Raw genomic sequence first — 17636 nt, forward strand, 5'->3', positions numbered from 1 at the left:
ATGACTAAAAAATTGCAATGCCAATACTAAGCCAAGCTGGGTACAGGTTTTGAAGATCTACAACTTAATGAAGCAATGAATAACTTTAAAATTTCTAGCATGATTATCTTTCCTTTTCACCATTATAAAACATGTTTCACAACGTTAAGATCAAAAATCCTAGATTTAGCTTGCTTGCTTATAGTTTATATTATTTTTTATTTCCTTTGCCTTATAAAATTTGTCACGACTTTTAACCATCTAAAAAACTAGAATAAATAACTAATTTTATAAATGAATAACAAGTCCGGAAAGCCATGGTGAATTTTAGAATTTTAGGGGGTTTTGACGAAAAGTATACAGAACAATAAAAAGAGGTCAAAAACCGTTAAGCAAAGGAAAGACAGGATCTAATTTAATTAATAGGTAGAATAACGACTTTTATTTGTTTATAACGTATAAAGGTACATGTAAGAATAGATTGGAATCCCTTGGCCGATAAATGTATCTTGAATTAGCTTTCTTTTATTTTCTAGTTGTAATGTGCATTCAGTAAAGTACAAAAAGAAAAAAGGAACACAGATACGCCATTTACTTTTTCTTTTTTTTTTTTCTTTTTTTTTTTTTTTCTGTCTTTAATTTTAACAATTTTTAAGCTCAAAGAAAACATTTTTCAATTAAATTTTTTTTTAAATGTACAAAATTGTGGAGTCAACTTGTCTCAGTGAATTTTAAAAGTTTATCCCTTAAGTCCGAATTGACGTCTGTAAAAAGCTTCCAGTTTAACCACTGACATTAATAAAGAAAAACAGAAAAGTATAGAAAATTAAAGATGGGTAGTATTAATTAAGTTCAAGCTTTTTGAAATTAATTTTAATATGCAAATCTTTACCTTCTCAGCCCAAATCAACGTAGAACGTTTACTTTATCTTGCATGAATAAAATATTAAAACCCACATTTTTGGTAATGTTCACTGCGCGTTTATGAATAAATTAATCAAACGCGAAATTGGCTAAAAAGGATTAAAAAACATCAGCTTAACTCCTAACATTAAATTGTTTATGTCATCACGACATTACTCAAAATTATTACTGGAAATTGTTTAAATAATTTTAATTTTAGGAGGTACAAAATTGCGGTATTTTTATTTATTTATACTTTTATCATTGAATTTAAATTTAAAAACATTTATTGATTATCTAACATTTCTTAAGCACATGGTCCCGATTTCCTTTTGTAGCTTTCCATTATAATGTTAATGATCCAATAATCTAGAAACTGAAAACAATGAAAAAGAAAATATATATATATATATATATATATAGAACGGTCATCACTTATTAGTAATAAAAATAAAATTTTATTTCAAAAAGAACTCAACATATTTTTCACTTAATCTAAAACGGACTTAAGTCCTTGATTATTTAGTATAAATAAAAAATGGAAGCTGATTTTTATTTTCACTTCGTATTAACTCTGTTAACTTTTATAAGATGATTTACTTAATGTATAGTACTTGTTGGTAAATAAATGAACTACTTTTTTTTTTTTTTTTTTTTCAAACCTTACTATTAAAACCAAAAATGGAAGAGAATGTGAAGATAAATAGCACTTTGATCTTATAAACCTATATAAACGATTTTGATACATTGTGTTTACACGATTTTTTTTTTTTTTTTTTTTTTTTTTTTTTTTTTTGATTCAAATAGCTTTGATATAAATATAAATAAAAAAAAAAAAACCACTCAATTCTTTGAATCTACGCTCTATTATTCCTTAAAATTCGAAAGTACCATAACGAATAAAATAAACAACACAATACAACTTCGATTCGCATCTAATTGAAAATCTACTGTATATATATATATATATATATATATATATTTAGATTTTTTTCTCTTTCTTTCTTTCTTTATTTCGATGAACCTTTATAATAATTAACTTTTTTTTCTTTTTTCGTTTTTTCTCTTGCCCTCTACAAAGGGTTGGAGCTGCTGGTTTTGATCTTTTTTCATCTTTAAGCTTTCCCTATAGATGTTACACATTCCCTTTTTATGTTAAATTTATCTCCTATAGTTTTTATATACAAGTTTTCACAATCGATTTTCTTGGCGTTTTTATTGGATTGAGTATTAGAAAAGTGCTTTTATTTTTAAATTTTCAACTAATAAAATAAACGAATTAAAAAAAAAAAAAAAAAAAAAAATAAAAGGGTTAAATTAGTCCAAAGTAAATATATTAGAAAACATATTTCAGTTATTTATTACTAGCATATTATCAGAGGTGTATAAAGGTACTTTTTATGTTCATTTTATAATACCATTTGATTACTTGAACTTTATACACAGAGTTCTTCCAGATACATTTATCATTTTATTATATATTCCATATTTTAAGCATTAACAGTTTAAATTTTTTTTTTTTTTTTTTTTTTTTTCCCTCCTTTTGTTTTATTTTAATACCTCATTTTCTCCCCCCCCCCCCCCCCCCCCCCTTCTGTTTTTCTTTCTAGCTTATTTCATTTTGTACAATTTCCAGCATCTACTCAGTGATTTATACCTCCAATTGTTTGTGATTGAAAAAGAAAAGTCAACCTTTGGAAAATTTTGGGAAATATAAATACATTATTCTAATTTAATTGCTACTACAATATCTGTTTTAATTTTAGAAAAGTGATCGTTATATTATTATTTAAACGAGATTTTAAACTTACAAACGCTGCATAATTTTTTTTTTTTTTTTTTTCCGCTTTGAAAGCTAATTACATAATTTGCTATCGAAAAAACTGATTCTAAGGAAAAAGAAAAAATCACCTAGCATATATTTTAGGAGTTGAGTATCAAAAGCATAGATAATTATAATATACAGACAAATCAATAAGGACATCATATCTTATTTTATCGAGAAAAATTAAATCAGTGAGGCAAAATAAATAATATATTAAAAGTTATTATTTAAAAATACAAGGAGCCTGCTATAATTGCCTCAGTTTCGAAAACCTTTTTTGTTCGTTTTTAATTTTTTTTTTTTTTTTTAGACCATTTATCAGAAAATCATCATTTCTTTTTATAAAGGAAAACATAAGGGATCAATAAAGATATAAACAATATTAAATAAGTTACTACATCCAAAAAGAAAGAATATCCTGTCCGCACCCCCTCCATAATGTCAAGCGTCCAAGATCTTCAGCAGGCCACATCTTCCACAGCTGCACCAGTACTTAATAATAATGTTACCAGTAATAAATTGAAATCGAAAAATAAGACATGCTCAACAACAACGGTTCATAAAAGGCAACGTGTTACGAGAGCATGCGATGAATGTAGAAAGAAGAAGGTAAAATGTGACGGACAACAACCTTGTGTTCATTGTACCGTTTATAACTATCATTGTACTTATGATCTTCCTTCTAAAAGGGGTTGGAAAAGGGATAATAATAATAATAGTAAGAAAAAGAGTGCAATTCATTCAAAAATGGCGACAGATAAATACAAAAGCAATGGTACTTATATAATAAAGAAAATGACCAACAGGGACAGAAAACAAAAACAAATACCCATAATAGAAAAGAGTATCCATAATAGTGATAACGCGAACCTACCGGCAAGTTATGAAGTTAATACTAACTATACTGATAATGATGTAACAACATCACACGATGATAACAATAGCAGCAGTAGTTGTAGTAGTAATAATGGCAGTAGTAGTAGTAGTAGTAGTAGTAGTAGCAGTAGTGGTAGTAGTGATAGTAACAGCGGTAAAAAAAATAACAATGAAAGTAATAATTTCGGAAGTCTTTCGGAGAAAAAGACCGCTAAAAGCCGAAATGAAAATAAAAAACATAAAGCGCCCGATTTAAAGGGGATGAGCAACTCAGCTAGAAAGCGGATATCGCCAACAACACTTGAGCAACAACAACAACAACAACAACAACAACAACAGTACCAACAGTACCAACACCAAAACAACAATATCACTGCGACTGAAAAGAGTTGTTTCTCTTTTACACATACTAAAATGAATAGTAATAACACCAATATCAGCAATAATAATGTTGAAGATATTGAGAATTTTGGATTGGATTTATTATCAGATAATTTTATTACCTCCAACAATTTCATTAACACCTCTATGACTGGACCTAGTGCACTAAGCAACAATACTAACTCCACTAGTGCTAACACAAGTGATGTCGCTCATACACATAGTTCTGAATCACTGGAGGCTGCATCTTTGAGACAGAAGACAAATACGGCCATAGTCACCACGGGCAATACTACCCCAACCAATAGTATTACTACTCCTGTCAGTGACAATGTTAACAATAGTCCTAACGTGGCTACAACAACAGGTTTCATTAAAATAAAAAAAGAGTCACCCAAAATAACAACACCTACCGTTGTTTCTACCACAAAAAGTTTCAATAAGGTAACCAAACAGCAAAACAAGAAAACTACTAGAAATACAACCAAAAAGATGAATGAGGAAAAATTAAAAAAATATGAAGAGTTGTTTAATGCACTATTGCCTGGCTTGCCTTCTATCCAAAATTTAGATACCACCACATTTCTACAAGTTTACAAAAACTTTAAAAGACCTCAAGATAATGGACTAGCTATCGCCATTCACCAATATGATATTTTGATTGGCGGAGACCGTGTTACTGCCAGCCCAAAACACCAACAGAAACAACGGACGGTAGATTCTGAAGACGCTGTTACTGGTGGGATAACCAACTCAGACAACACCGCAAGTAATTACAACAATAATGGTACGAGCTTGGATTTCCCATATAGAAATTATGCTAATCTCAATACTTTAATGTCCGAAGATTTGGTGCAAGTAGTATTACCTCCGAAAGACATTGCTATGTTTTTCATTAGACAAACTTGGCAGGATTGCTGTGTTTTATTTAGGTTTTATCACAGACCAAGCTTTATTAGATGCTTTGACTTACTATATGCCACACCTCCAAATGAATATTCCGAGGAGTTGAAAAATTTTTTACCACTTTGTTATTCAGTGATGGCAGTTGGTGCATTGTTTTCTAAAAACAATGGAAAAAAGTTGGAACATATTTCCAGAGATTTTGGTACTACAAAAGATTATCATAAATTCCTACAAGACGAAGGTTACAAATATTTCATTGCCGCTAGGAAATTAATTGATTTAACCAACGCTAGAGATTTGTATTCCATTCAAACCATTGTTATGTTATTTATTTTTTTGCAGTGTTCTGCGAGAGTGTCTACATGCTATACATTTATTGGTGTTGCTATGAGAAGTGCATTGCGGGAAGGATTGCACAGGAATATTCCCTTGGGTACTCCCGGATTTACTCCATTAGAGATCGAAATGAGAAAGAGAATTTTTTTTTCAATTTATAAAATGGATGTGTATGTAAATACAATGCTAGGGTTACCAAGAACAATATCCCAGAGAGACTTTGATCAGACGTTACCATTGGAGCTAAATGATGATTACATCACCGAAGAAGGCATATACCCTGAGAGACAAGGGAATGAGTTGTCATCAAGTGGTATAGCTAATCAACATACCAAGTTGATTATGATTTTAGACAACATCGTGGCTGGTTTATACCCAATTAAAAAGCCAAATAACTTGATTTCCCACAAATTTGTAACCAGACTAGAATTAGATTTAAGGGAATGGCTAAACCAATTGCCACCAGAATTAATTCCTGGGTTACAAGATATACCAACAAGGTGTTATAAAGCCAATAGGCTATTACATTTAGCGTTCCTTCACGTTCAAATCGTGTTGTACAGACCATTTATTCATTATTTGTCGTATAATCCATTAACCTGGCCGTCATCTCGGCCAAAGCCCGATCCACTATCCATCCAACGTGCCAAAAATTGTATTAGTGTTGCAAAAACCGTTATTGCATTAGCAGAAGATATGAATGGCTCCGATATGCTATCCGGTTCCTACTGGTTTAGTATATATACCATATTTTTTTCAGTGGCTGGTTTAATCTTTTATATACACGAAGTTGCTCCAACCACCGAGGAAAGCATGAAAGAATATGAAGAGATTGTGAAGCTAGCTAAAGTTGGGAAAAGAATATTGGATAGTTTGAAGGATTGCAGCATGGCAGCTTCTAGGACTTATAATGTGTTGAATTTATTATTTGAAAGCTTAAATAATAGGACTAGACAGTATGTGGAAAGGAATTTGAATGGTGGTCGTAACAATTTGAATAATGGTAGCACTAATGTTAATAACAACGCGGCTATGAATATATTAAGCAGTGAAACACCGACTCCAACTAATAAAAGGAATAATATCGCCACCTCTACTACTACCACCGCTACCGCTGCAACCGATACGAGCGACCCAATCACTGATAATAGCAATGCAACTAATAAAACCAGTATTTCTGGACTACAACAATTGCAAGACCAAAGGTCATTATCGTCTACAATATTAAAAGCTATTAATCCCCAACCAGAGGGCTTTCAACAATCAATTGAGAATTATTATAACATTAATTGGGAAAACTTGGATGAATTGGTTACCTCAAGCATTAATGCCACTGTTGCTACATCTAATGGAAATATCAAGAGTGAAAATAATAATACTGATTCTAATACTTTAGCTCATGCTGCTTTTCATAATAACAGCGACACCGCGAAGATTGCTGGTGGTACTAATAACGTAAACTCTTTTGGCTTCAATCCTGGTCCTTATAACAAGACTGTTGGGAGCTCCACAAATCCGATTGCCCAATCAACAGATAATAACGTTAATGCTACCAATTCCAATATTTTTGCCATCAACTCTAGTATCAAGAATCCTAGGAACGTTTTATCAAATAGTGCAAAGTTTATTCCCTTAAGTGCTAGCAGTGGCCAATCGATTACTGGGGTTAGTACAAGAATCTCAAAAAGTGCAGGAACATCTTTATTGAATTTGGATATGAATGAAAACACACCTACCACATCACTAACTGCACCTGGAAGTTCCAATACTGGTGATATTAATTATGCTGATCCTCGTGGCAATTTTGTCGGAAAACGTAAACAAAATGCAAACAGAATTCAAGACGATAAGAAGAAAAAGAAAAAGAAGAGGAAAAGGAATGATACTAGAAACAACGGTCACAATATGGACAATGAAGTGAACACCAATGTTGCTACTATTAAAGATGATGATAGCAACAATAATACTGAGCTAAGTGCTGCCGCTACTTTTACATCAAGTGATTCTGAAGAGGAAGAGGAAGGAGAAGAAAAGGAAAAGGAAAAGGAAAAAGAAGAAAAACAAGGAAAAGATCTACGGAAAGTAAAAGAGAATGACATATCTAACTTAAACTTTGATGATCAATTACTTAATACTACTTCTGCCACTGTCACTACAACAACTTCTGATATTACTAGCAAAAATAATGATTCAGATACAAATAAAATAGTCACACCAATTTCTAAATCTATCCCTGCTTCTTCATCATATGTTCCTGGTGTGTTTGATCAATTGGATATGCAATTATTTGGCAGGTTTTTACCACCATATATGTCTAGGGGCATGGATTCCGTACCAATTAACTCCGAAACCAATAATAAAAATAGTAAGAGGGACCTTAACTAAAATGGAACTTTGTAATTTGTATATAAGTAAATTAGTTATAATATGAAGTTAAATGACCACTTGTGATTTCACAATGAGCTTGATAATGTAGACCATATTGCTGAAGGGAGTGGGGCAATATTTATTTTAATTTATGGTTGTTTTACCACCTCATTTCATTTCGCCACTTTTTAAGCAAAAATAGAACAGAGAGCCTTCAACGCTAGCTAGAAAGAGGAGAATACCAATTTCCATAAATAGAGATGCTTACATAAAATTATTAGAGTAAGTGTGATTACGTTACATCCGTGCATTTCCAAGATGGATTACATCGGTTGTAAAGTACAAAAAGAAAAAAAAAAAAAAGAATGGAAAATGTACATTATTTTATATATCATTCACTTTTTCATGGCAGGAAAAAAGCAATCGATTATTAATTATAAAATAATGAAAAAGGGATAAGCAAACAAAATTACTTACGAAAAAAAAAAAAAAAGAAAAAAAGAAAAAAAGAAAAAAAGAAAAAAAGAAAAAATTTTTTTTTTGTTTGTTTATGTATTTAAAATTTCTTTTAAAAAAAAAAAAAAAAAAACAAAACAAAACAAAACAAACAAATAAATAAACATACAACAAATCAATTGTAAACAAATAAAGGCTTAGAACCCATCTATAATATATATATGTACACATATATATATATATATATTAATATATATTTATAATCTTTGATTCCATATTAATATCTAGGAGGAAAAAAAAATAGAAAGTGATCGGCTTATTAAAAAAAAAAAAAAAAAAAAAAAGAAAAAGGAAAAGAAAAAACAGTAATGGATCCAGTATGTTTAAATAAAATAGTGTTCAGTTTTTAATATATATTATTAATAACATAAATTTTCTTTATTTACTAACAGTTATATCGTGATTAACATATATCAAACCACTATCGTGATTTTGATTTTTTTTTTTTTTAACACTATTAATGTATTTTCTTTTTAGGACTTTATTGATAACGTTATATCTTTGCTAGATGTTCCACCCAAAGCAACAGTAGTTTCTCAAGAATATGCAAATACAAATAACTTTGCAAGAGAAGTCCAAGCATATGCCAAAATAGCAGGACGTGATTGGACGTATTATGTTAAGACTTTAAAGGTAACAATAGGAAGAAATACATCTTCTGCATCATCTGGAATTGGTAATGAAGAAAGAAAAAATGACCCGGAGGACAATGTAGATATTGATTTGGGACCAGCTAAGGTAGTGTCTAGAAAGCATGCCAAAATCCAATACAACTTAAACAACGGTGCTTGGGAATTATTAGTTGACGGTAGAAATGGTGCTAAAGTTAATTTTACAAGAGTTCAAGCTGGTCCCAATAGCCCCTCTATCAAGTTATTTTCCGGAACAATTATTGATATAGGTGGTACTCAAATGATGTTTATATTACCTGACAGTGATCCTGTTTTAATGCCAAATGTTTTAAAACATCTTGAGCCAAAATTGCAACAGTTACATGAGCTAAGACAAAAAAATTCAGTTAAAGGGTTCATTAGGATGTACAATAATGATAATTCCGCTATTTCTGTTCCCGGTGGTCCTATTCAACCTATTAATGCTGCTACACCTACTTCTAATGCTACTAGAAATACTGGTGGCTATGTACTGCAACAAGACCAACATCAATACCCACAACAAGATCAGCAAGTTTTAGATAATGGATATCATGGAATGATGGTTATGAATGGAAATAACACTAACATGCTACAGGCTCATTTTGAAGGGGGTACTATTGTAGATCCAGGGTTCCCCTCTACTGAATTGAATTCTGATCTATCTCGCCCAGAGAACAAAAATGTTAAACCACCATTTTCTTATGCAACTATGATCACACAAGCTATTTTATCCACTCATGAAGGAGCGATGTCCTTAGCTGATATATATAATTTTATTGAGAACCATTATTCTTATTATAAGTATTCTAAAAGTGGTTGGCAAAATTCTATTAGGCACAATTTGTCATTGAATAAAGCTTTTGAAAAAGTGAATCGTAGACCAGGCGAGCCAGGCAAAGGTATGAAGTGGAGAATTGCTGAAAATTTTCAAAAAGAATTTTTGGACAGATATAGAGAGGGGAAAGTCTCTAAAATTAAAAGAGGCAGTAGTGTTGTTAGACAGTTACAATTGCAGTTATCCAGATATGGCACTATACCAATCCAAAGAGAATATTCAGCGGGAAACAACCCTGAAGATAACAGTCATGGCATTAATAATAAGAAGGGCAATGATGAATCATCTAGGGTTAAAAAGAAAAGAAAAACCTCGAAGAAAAGCGCGGAGAAGGGTGCAGAGAAGGACAATGGCATGGCAATGAATGTGAAGACCGCCGTTAATACTACGCAACAATTTGTTGAAAATCAAAGCACCATGAAAGACAACACCATCAACAATAATACAATGGGTTCTATAAGTACCGTTGATGGAAGCACACTTAGTCATCCCCAAATTTTGCAACAACAACAACAACATATGATTAGTAATGAAAGTGTCCACAATCTACCACGTATCTCTTTACAACAACAATATCCATTAACCACACACAATACACAAAATTTTCCGTTCAATTCTGCTTCTAGGTTATTAGTTTCACCAATGCATCCTCAAAATTCTCAGACAGAGCTTCAACCGCAACCATTGCAACCACAAGCAAAGCTACAACAACAATCAGATGAACAACTTAATTATGCTTTAGGCTATGATTTTAATAGTCAACAACAATTAACGAATAATGTTGAGTCCAATAATAATAATAATAGTAATAATAATAATGATAATAATAATAATAATAATAATAATAATAGTAATAATAATAATGATAATAATAATAATAATAATAATAATAATAGTAATAATAATAATAATGATAAGAATGATAATAATGATAAGAATAAGAATAATGATAGTCATAATAATAATAATATAAATAGTAATGAGAATAATAGTAGTAATGAGAATAATAACAGCAATAACAACAATAACATTACGAGAATTGCCACAGAATCACCTATTCGTCCTTCAAATTCTGCCACACTGCCACCACCTTCATCACATTCTCATGTACATATTCAAACTGGTGGTACCAGTATTACACCTTCTGCAAATGATTCGTTATTGAGGTCACCAGGCGCTAAACATTTTTCAATATCAGCCGTGGAAGCATATACTCCAGAAAGAGGAAGCAATAAACTAATATCACTAAATAATAGCCATACTAGAAACACTAGTAATGCTAGCACAGCAAATGTTAACACCACTGACAAGAATAATGTTCAAGGCATCATTAATAATAGTAATGATGTTAAAAATGGTCAGAAATCATCTTTAGATATAAATGGGAATCCGATGAATGTAAACAATAACAATATTGCTTTGCCACCATCAACGGAATTAATTGGTGGAAGTAGCCATATTACAAACGCCAACAACCATATTATATTGAAAAGTCCAGAGGGGTTGTTGAATACTGCTAAAGCTCCCGCTCAATCCTCACCGGGTGTTTGGAATTTATTGCAATTTAGTTCTTTAAATAATACGCCTGCCGATCATGCGCATAATTTGATTAACCAACATTTACAGCAACATCAGCAGGAACATAACAAAAGTGATGATAATCTGCCTCATAGTACTATAGATGATACAAAGACCGCAGCTAACAATGATGATGTGGTGCTTCACAATCGCGAGAGTAATACTGAAAGTGACAATAAAAATAACAATAGTGCCAATGTTAAAAACAGCAACAACAATCACGTAGAAATGAATGCTCAGAAAAAAGATGTAGCACAAGAAGAGAAAGAAGCTGATGATGATGATGATGATGATGAAGGTGTCGTGAATTTGGGTTCCTCCCCTTTGAAGAAAAAGGGTCTTGATGCCGATGGTATTACCAATAGTAATGGAGGAAATGGGAAAATGAATAAGACGCAGTTAATGTTAGATCATGATTCTGTAAAGATTAATGTGATAAAAGAATAGATATTATACTTATTTTAGTATTTATTGGCTTTAATTATCACATTTTGTTGTAACTTTTTTTTTTTTTTATTTTTTTACATTTTTTTTATTTTTTTTTTTTTTTTTTTTTTTTTTTTTTTTTTTTTTATATGGCTTTTTAAATTCAATATACTGCTATTTTTCTTTTCAACTTTTTCTTGCGTTTAGCATATTTTGCGTTTGTGATTGATCTAAGTTTTATATAGTTTCAATTCTGCTAATATTAGAATAACGGTGTTTAATAGACTTATTGTTTATGTGCTAGTCTCAATCATTTAGAAACTTTGATATGCTTTTAATGATAAACCGGCTCTGTTTTAATATGATCTCATTTCTAGAAATTCCCGATAAAAATAGGAAAGTCCAAACTGACACGTACTAAATAAATAAAAAAAAATAAAAAAAAAATAAAAGTTATTCATTTATCGTAATATTTTTCTAGGTCTTTATAGTAAACAAGTGTACTAAGGACAATAATCTACTCATATGGAAAAGACTATGAATGTGCTGGAGTCAGATAAATGCAATGCTAAAAAAACCATAGAAAAGGAACAACTAAATTTTAATAGGATAAAATATTTAAATTTATGTAAAACTAGAAATTTGAACCAAAAAATTGTGGAAGTGTGTTTGCCAAGTTTTTTTGGTGATACAGAAGAGCTGCATGCTGACAATTATCCCAACTTTATGATTTACTATATCAATTGTATGCATCCATTTCCATTGTCGCAATTCCAAAGAAAAATTGAGCAAGATAACCAAAATAATGATACCAATTTTAATAGCAATATGAAGAAAATTTTTGATAACATTTCTGTGATTGATTGTTTTAACTTGGACGATTTCTCAACGGTTATTTTAAAGCTTATTCAATCTATCAAGATTAAGAAATTACAAGACGAAAAGAAACAACAACAACTTCATAGACAGGGAGAAAAGAATGACCACGAAATAATAAAATTATTAATCGTGGTTACAGGGTTAGATATTATGTGGGATACCTATAATATACATGGTGGAGTTGAATCAAAAAGCAGATTGAACACCATATTGTTAAGAATACGATCTTTGAGAACCTTTGATGCTGATTTTGATATTAAGACGATTTTAATTTTCCCGCATCATTTTGATGATGGCAAAGTTAGTGATGTTTTGGCGGTGAAAAGGAGGAATAGATTTATTCTTTCAAATTACGTGGCTCGGTATTATGCAGATGCCCTAGTTTAGGGTATATATATTAAAAACACGTTGTATATTTGTGACATTGAATTGTGTGTTAACACCTGTACAACAGTATGCAATATTTAATCTTTCCTTTTTTAATTTATTTTTTATTTTTTCCTTTTTCTTTTTTCTTTTTATTCTATGATATTTTTACGTGGTCCATTTTTATTAAAAGCCTACAAGGGGAAAAAAAAAATGGGTCTTATTTCTTGTTGATGTTTTTTTATGTTTCTGGTAAGTAGTTCAAACACACGTCTTTTTGTCTCTCTAAGTTGTTTTCCCTCAAACAATTTACTCTGGTTCAGACTTTTTCTTTTTTCTTTACGTTCAACTTTAAATCTTATACGTAGATCATATAAATTTGCCTGTAAATAATTTTTTTTTTTTTCTTTAAGCTACATTTTTTTCTTTCAAACAAAATTTATTGTGCAAGAAACATTAAAATTTTTTTTTATTTTTTCCATTTTTGATTTTTTTTTTTTTTTTTTTTTTTTTTTTTTGTTCTGAATTGTCAGTTAATTTGTTTGCTATTATCACCATTATTATTGTTGTCAGTGCATAGTTTTTTTTTCTTGTAAATATCATCATTGGAATTATTAAAAAACGTATCTTAATTATTAGGTTTTTTAATCTTACTGTCAACTAATATAGGTGTATTTCCATTAACAAAAGCTTTCAGTTTTGTAAATAAAAAAAAAAACCAAATATCTATAGATAGAAACATAGGCTAAAGATGTCCACATTCGAACCAGTTGTTGTTATTGACGGTATGTTTAATATTATTATAACATTGAAAAAATGCGACTAATCAATTATAGTAGTTGAGACAAAACAGTAACCAAAATAAAGCGTTACATGGAAGTATTATTATTTGAATGCTTAGCGCACCATATGGTTTGAAAAATAGTATTTTATAACAATTCCGAAGGGTGAAGTAGATATCAAACTCCCTTATTTGATACGTTTGGATGAAGTTAAAGTTTATATATATATATTTTTTTACTGGAATGTGTTTATGCAATCCTGGCTACTATAGCAAAATACACTTTGCACCTTTTATTTTGATCGATTAATAATATTGCACTGAATAGTTTATGAAAATTTTATTTATTTTTTCTCATATAGGGGGAGGGTGAATCATATTAAGCAATTTAATTTCTGCAAACAATATACATAACTTGATTGAGCTGAGGATTACATTTTATTTTTTTGGAAAATTTTTCGTTTAGAAATTGAAAATAGGAAACTTTGGTTAGTTATTTGACTGTATTTTGACCTTAACATGGAGCGAACTTATATATATACATGTCTGGAGTGAATTTCATTTTTTCTTCTTTTTTTTTCAATACAAAAAGGTGCAAGCAAGGGATCGAATATATTTATATATATATATGTGAATACTTCCTTACTGATTTCCTGTCTCTCGAAAATAAATTTAGTTTTTTTATTTTCAGATGATTGTTTTACTAACAGTTTTTTGATATTATTATTTTTTTTTTGATGTGAGTGCCGTATGATATATGTGCATTTCATATTTTAAAATAATGGAATAATATTTTTTTGTTTTTTTTTTTTTTAGGTAAGGGTCATTTATTAGGTCGTTTGGCTTCCACTGTTGCTAAGCAATTGTTGAACGGTCAAAAAATTGTTGTCGTTAGAGCTGAAGCTTTAAACGTTTCTGGTGAATTATTCAGAAACAAATTAAAGTACCATGACTATTTGAGAAAAGCTACTGCCTTCAACAAGACCCGTGGTCCATTCCATTTCAGAGCACCATCTAGAATTTTCTACAAGACTGTTCGTGGTATGGTTTCTCACAAGACTGCTCGTGGTAAGGCTGCTTTGGAAAGATTAAAGGTTTTTGAAGGTGTTCCACCACCATATGACAAGAAGAAGAGAGTTGTCGTTCCACAAGCCTTGAGAATCTTGAGATTGAAACAAGGTAGAAAGTACACTACTTTAGGTAAGTTGGCTACTACTGTCGGTTGGAAATACGAAAATGTTGTTTCTAAATTGGAAGACAAGAGAAGAGTTAGAGCCGCTGAATACTATGCCAAGAAGAAGGCTTACAACAAGAAGGTTGAAGATGCTAAGGCTGCTACTGCTGAATCTGAAGTTGCTACCAAATTGGCTGCCTTGGGTTATTAAACAATTTTAATATAGTATTTTTTTTGAAGAAGGAAGGTGATTGAGGGAGCGGAGAAGAAAAGAAAAAAAAAGGAAATATTTGTGTTTAAGTTGCATTAAAATTTTATAACATTTATATTTTTTAATTTTCTTTTTTTTTTTTTTGCTTTTGCTTTTGCTTTTTTCCCTTTCCTTCATATATATATATATATATATATTATTTTGTTTTTAATTTATCTTTTTTTGTATAATCATTATTATAACTTTTTCGTTATTGTTGTCAGTGTATTTTGCAAACAAGTTTTAAAAAGGTAGGAATGAATAGGGTGTAACAATTGCTAGTTTTCCATGACTAGCCTGTAGCCCTTAGTTTTACTGAAACTTTCAATTTCATTATGGCACAGAATAAAGTTATGATTTTTTTCTTTTTCCAACCATATAATTCACGAATATGATATAGCTATATATAAAGAGATTAAAATATAAAACATTTATAGAATATGTTTTGAGGATTCGTATACGTAAAAAGTTATGCATGTTGAAGGGATAGCTCTTAATAAATTTGCGCCCAAGCCTTTATAAAAGCCTATTATACCATTATTATGGTAAATTTTCTTGATGAGTGATAGTAATTTTGAAGAATTATTTGTGTCATTATTGTTAGCACGCGTATCAACAAAATTTTGTAAGTTAGACTTTAATAATTGAAAAGGATAAGCTATACTAACACTAATCATTTTGCTAGTAGATGTGATAAAAAGATATTGCCAAAAATGTAATTTCTTTTCAACTAAATCACCAGAATCATGGAATATTCTAAATTTTAGTGAATCATAAACACTGAAATATATGGCACCCTGGGAAACACCAAACAAAGCAGGTATTAAACCTTTTGTAAAACCTTTCCAACCCTCGTTTTGATAAATTAATCTACAACCAGATAAAATAGATTTGTAAGAATTTATGCCATTCACATTTGTTGCCATTATTCTCGTTTTAATAACCCATATTGGATTAGTTAATATTGATGTTGTTAAACCAGATAGCCAAGCCGCAGTCAAATACATTGATGCACTAAGATTTTTATCCTTATGGAATGTTGTATGATTATCGCTATTGCTAGGGTCATTGTATACGTTGTGCAACGAATCTTTAAAATATCTATATAAACCAAAATATAAGCCCCAGCTTATACCATTGCCGAGAAGGTTAATAGTTAGTCCCCGATAAGCTTCTCGTATAACATTTGTTTTATTGGGCGGTGATATTATGGTTGATTTTATAATCTCTGAGTATGAAACTTTATGTTCTTGAGATATTTGTAGTCTCAATTTGACTAAATCCAAGGGATGTGTTATTAAAATTGTTAATGTTCCTGCGAATAGACCGGAAACAATTTCCTTTTGTACAGGCGATAGGGATATATAATTTATTGACGATGGTTCCATTGCATGACTGGTTTATATTAGTAGATTATATATGTAAGGGCTGACATCTTACGTCTAGTAAAAATGAATATTTTACAACTTTTTTTAAAAAGTAAAAAGAACTGGAAAAAAAAGAAAAAGAAAAAGAAAAAAAAAGAGATTATAAACTTGCTGGCAGATAAATTAACACAACAAACACATGAAAAAAAAAAAAAAAAAAAAATATCAAGTAAAATTTTAGAACAGCATTTATGAAATAAACACCAGGATTTTTCGTTCTTTATTTATCTAACTTATAATATATCAAAAACAGTTAAAAAAAAGAAAATATATAGTATAAAATTAAATGTAAAAATAGAAATCCAATATAAATATATATATGCAAATATAAATATATAGATATATGTACAGGTATAGAGATGATAAATAAACTCTTGGTAGAAGTATCGACTTATTTATCTTTCATAATTTCAATGATATTATAATAAAACCCACATTTACAAAAAAAAAAAATTTAAAAAAGACGTTATTCTATTTTTTTTTTTTTTTTTAATTTTTTAATAAAAAATCTCAAGCACTTGGCAATGGGCTTAATAAATTAAATAAGTTTGGTTTTTCAGAGGCTTGAGACCAACCCAAGTATAAAATGAGTGGGATCCAACCGTAATGAGCAGCTGTTTGAGTAAAGCTTAAAATCTTGGTGATGCGTTCTTTGGATTCATCACTTAAAATAAATGCAGGTAAACCGAAAGCCATGATTATTAGTTAGTTAGTCTGTTTTATATTATTAGGTATTAATTATTTTGAAACTGATTTCTAAATAATACCAGCTGTAATCATAGTTTACCAGAAACAGATAACTAGAAAGGTTTGTAAAATTGGATTATTATGTAATTAGGAAAATGGCAGTAAGCGAAAAATTAAAAAAAAAAAAAATTTTTTTAAAGAGGAATAAAAATAAAAATTATTTATTTATTTTCATTGATTTTTTTAATTTTTTTTTTTGTAGTTTGTTTCGTATAAACGCACATTTTGATATGTGACATAATTCCGGGTAAAAAAGACGGGGACAAAAAAAAAAAAAAATTAAAAAAATTAAAATTTGCAAAGGTGCGCGGTTGCCAGATTTTCTGCCGTTCTTTTACAATTTTTATTTATTTCAAAATAATATTCAAAATAATATTAATAAAAATACAACGACGTAAATCAAATGATTTTTAGCCTCTTTGATATTAACA

General features: G+C 29.9%; 6 protein-coding genes across 6 annotated transcripts; 4 read left to right on the forward strand and 2 right to left on the reverse strand.

The window, feature by feature from the left end:
• Positions 1-3145: 3145 nt before the first annotated feature.
• ASG1 (Asg1p) lies at positions 3146-7591 on the forward strand (the record flags this gene model as incomplete). Its single annotated transcript, XM_046077484.1, has 1 exon — positions 3146-7591. One exon carries the CDS (start codon positions 3146-3148, stop codon positions 7589-7591), a length of 4446 nt encoding a protein of 1481 aa, XP_045935252.1.
• Positions 7592-8397: 806 nt separating this feature from the next.
• Positions 8398-11602, forward strand: SCDLUD_002811 (forkhead family transcription factor FKH1; the record flags this gene model as incomplete). Its single annotated transcript, XM_046077485.1, has 2 exons — positions 8398-8406; positions 8567-11602. The coding sequence occupies 2 exons, from the start codon at positions 8398-8400 to the stop codon at positions 11600-11602; spliced, it is 3045 nt and encodes a 1014-aa protein (XP_045935253.1).
• Positions 11603-12106: 504 nt separating this feature from the next.
• CSM2 (Csm2p) lies at positions 12107-12847 on the forward strand (the record flags this gene model as incomplete). Its single annotated transcript, XM_046077486.1, has 1 exon — positions 12107-12847. The coding sequence occupies one exon, from the start codon at positions 12107-12109 to the stop codon at positions 12845-12847; it is 741 nt and encodes a 246-aa protein (XP_045935254.1).
• A 730-nt stretch (positions 12848-13577) lies between these two features.
• On the forward strand, positions 13578-14992 carry SCDLUD_002813 (60S ribosomal protein uL13; the record flags this gene model as incomplete). Its single annotated transcript, XM_046077487.1, has 2 exons — positions 13578-13611; positions 14424-14992. 2 exons carry the CDS (start codon positions 13578-13580, stop codon positions 14990-14992), a joined length of 603 nt encoding a protein of 200 aa, XP_045935255.1.
• Positions 14993-15462: 470 nt separating this feature from the next.
• Positions 15463-16419, reverse strand: FLX1 (flavin adenine dinucleotide transporter FLX1; the record flags this gene model as incomplete). Its single annotated transcript, XM_046077488.1, has 1 exon — positions 15463-16419. One exon carries the CDS (start codon positions 16417-16419, stop codon positions 15463-15465), a length of 957 nt encoding a protein of 318 aa, XP_045935256.1.
• Positions 16420-16968: 549 nt separating this feature from the next.
• Positions 16969-17154, reverse strand: TOM7 (Tom7p; the record flags this gene model as incomplete). The annotated part of the gene is made up of 1 exon (XM_046081407.1): positions 16969-17154. The coding sequence occupies one exon, from the start codon at positions 17152-17154 to the stop codon at positions 16969-16971; it is 186 nt and encodes a 61-aa protein (XP_045935257.1).
• Between the last annotated feature and the right edge of the window lie 482 nt (positions 17155-17636).

This window comes from Saccharomycodes ludwigii, chromosome III, assembly GCF_020623625.1.
Source record: "Saccharomycodes ludwigii strain NBRC 1722 chromosome III, whole genome shotgun sequence".
Classification (NCBI taxonomy): Eukaryota; Fungi; Ascomycota; class Saccharomycetes; order Saccharomycodales; family Saccharomycodaceae; genus Saccharomycodes; species Saccharomycodes ludwigii.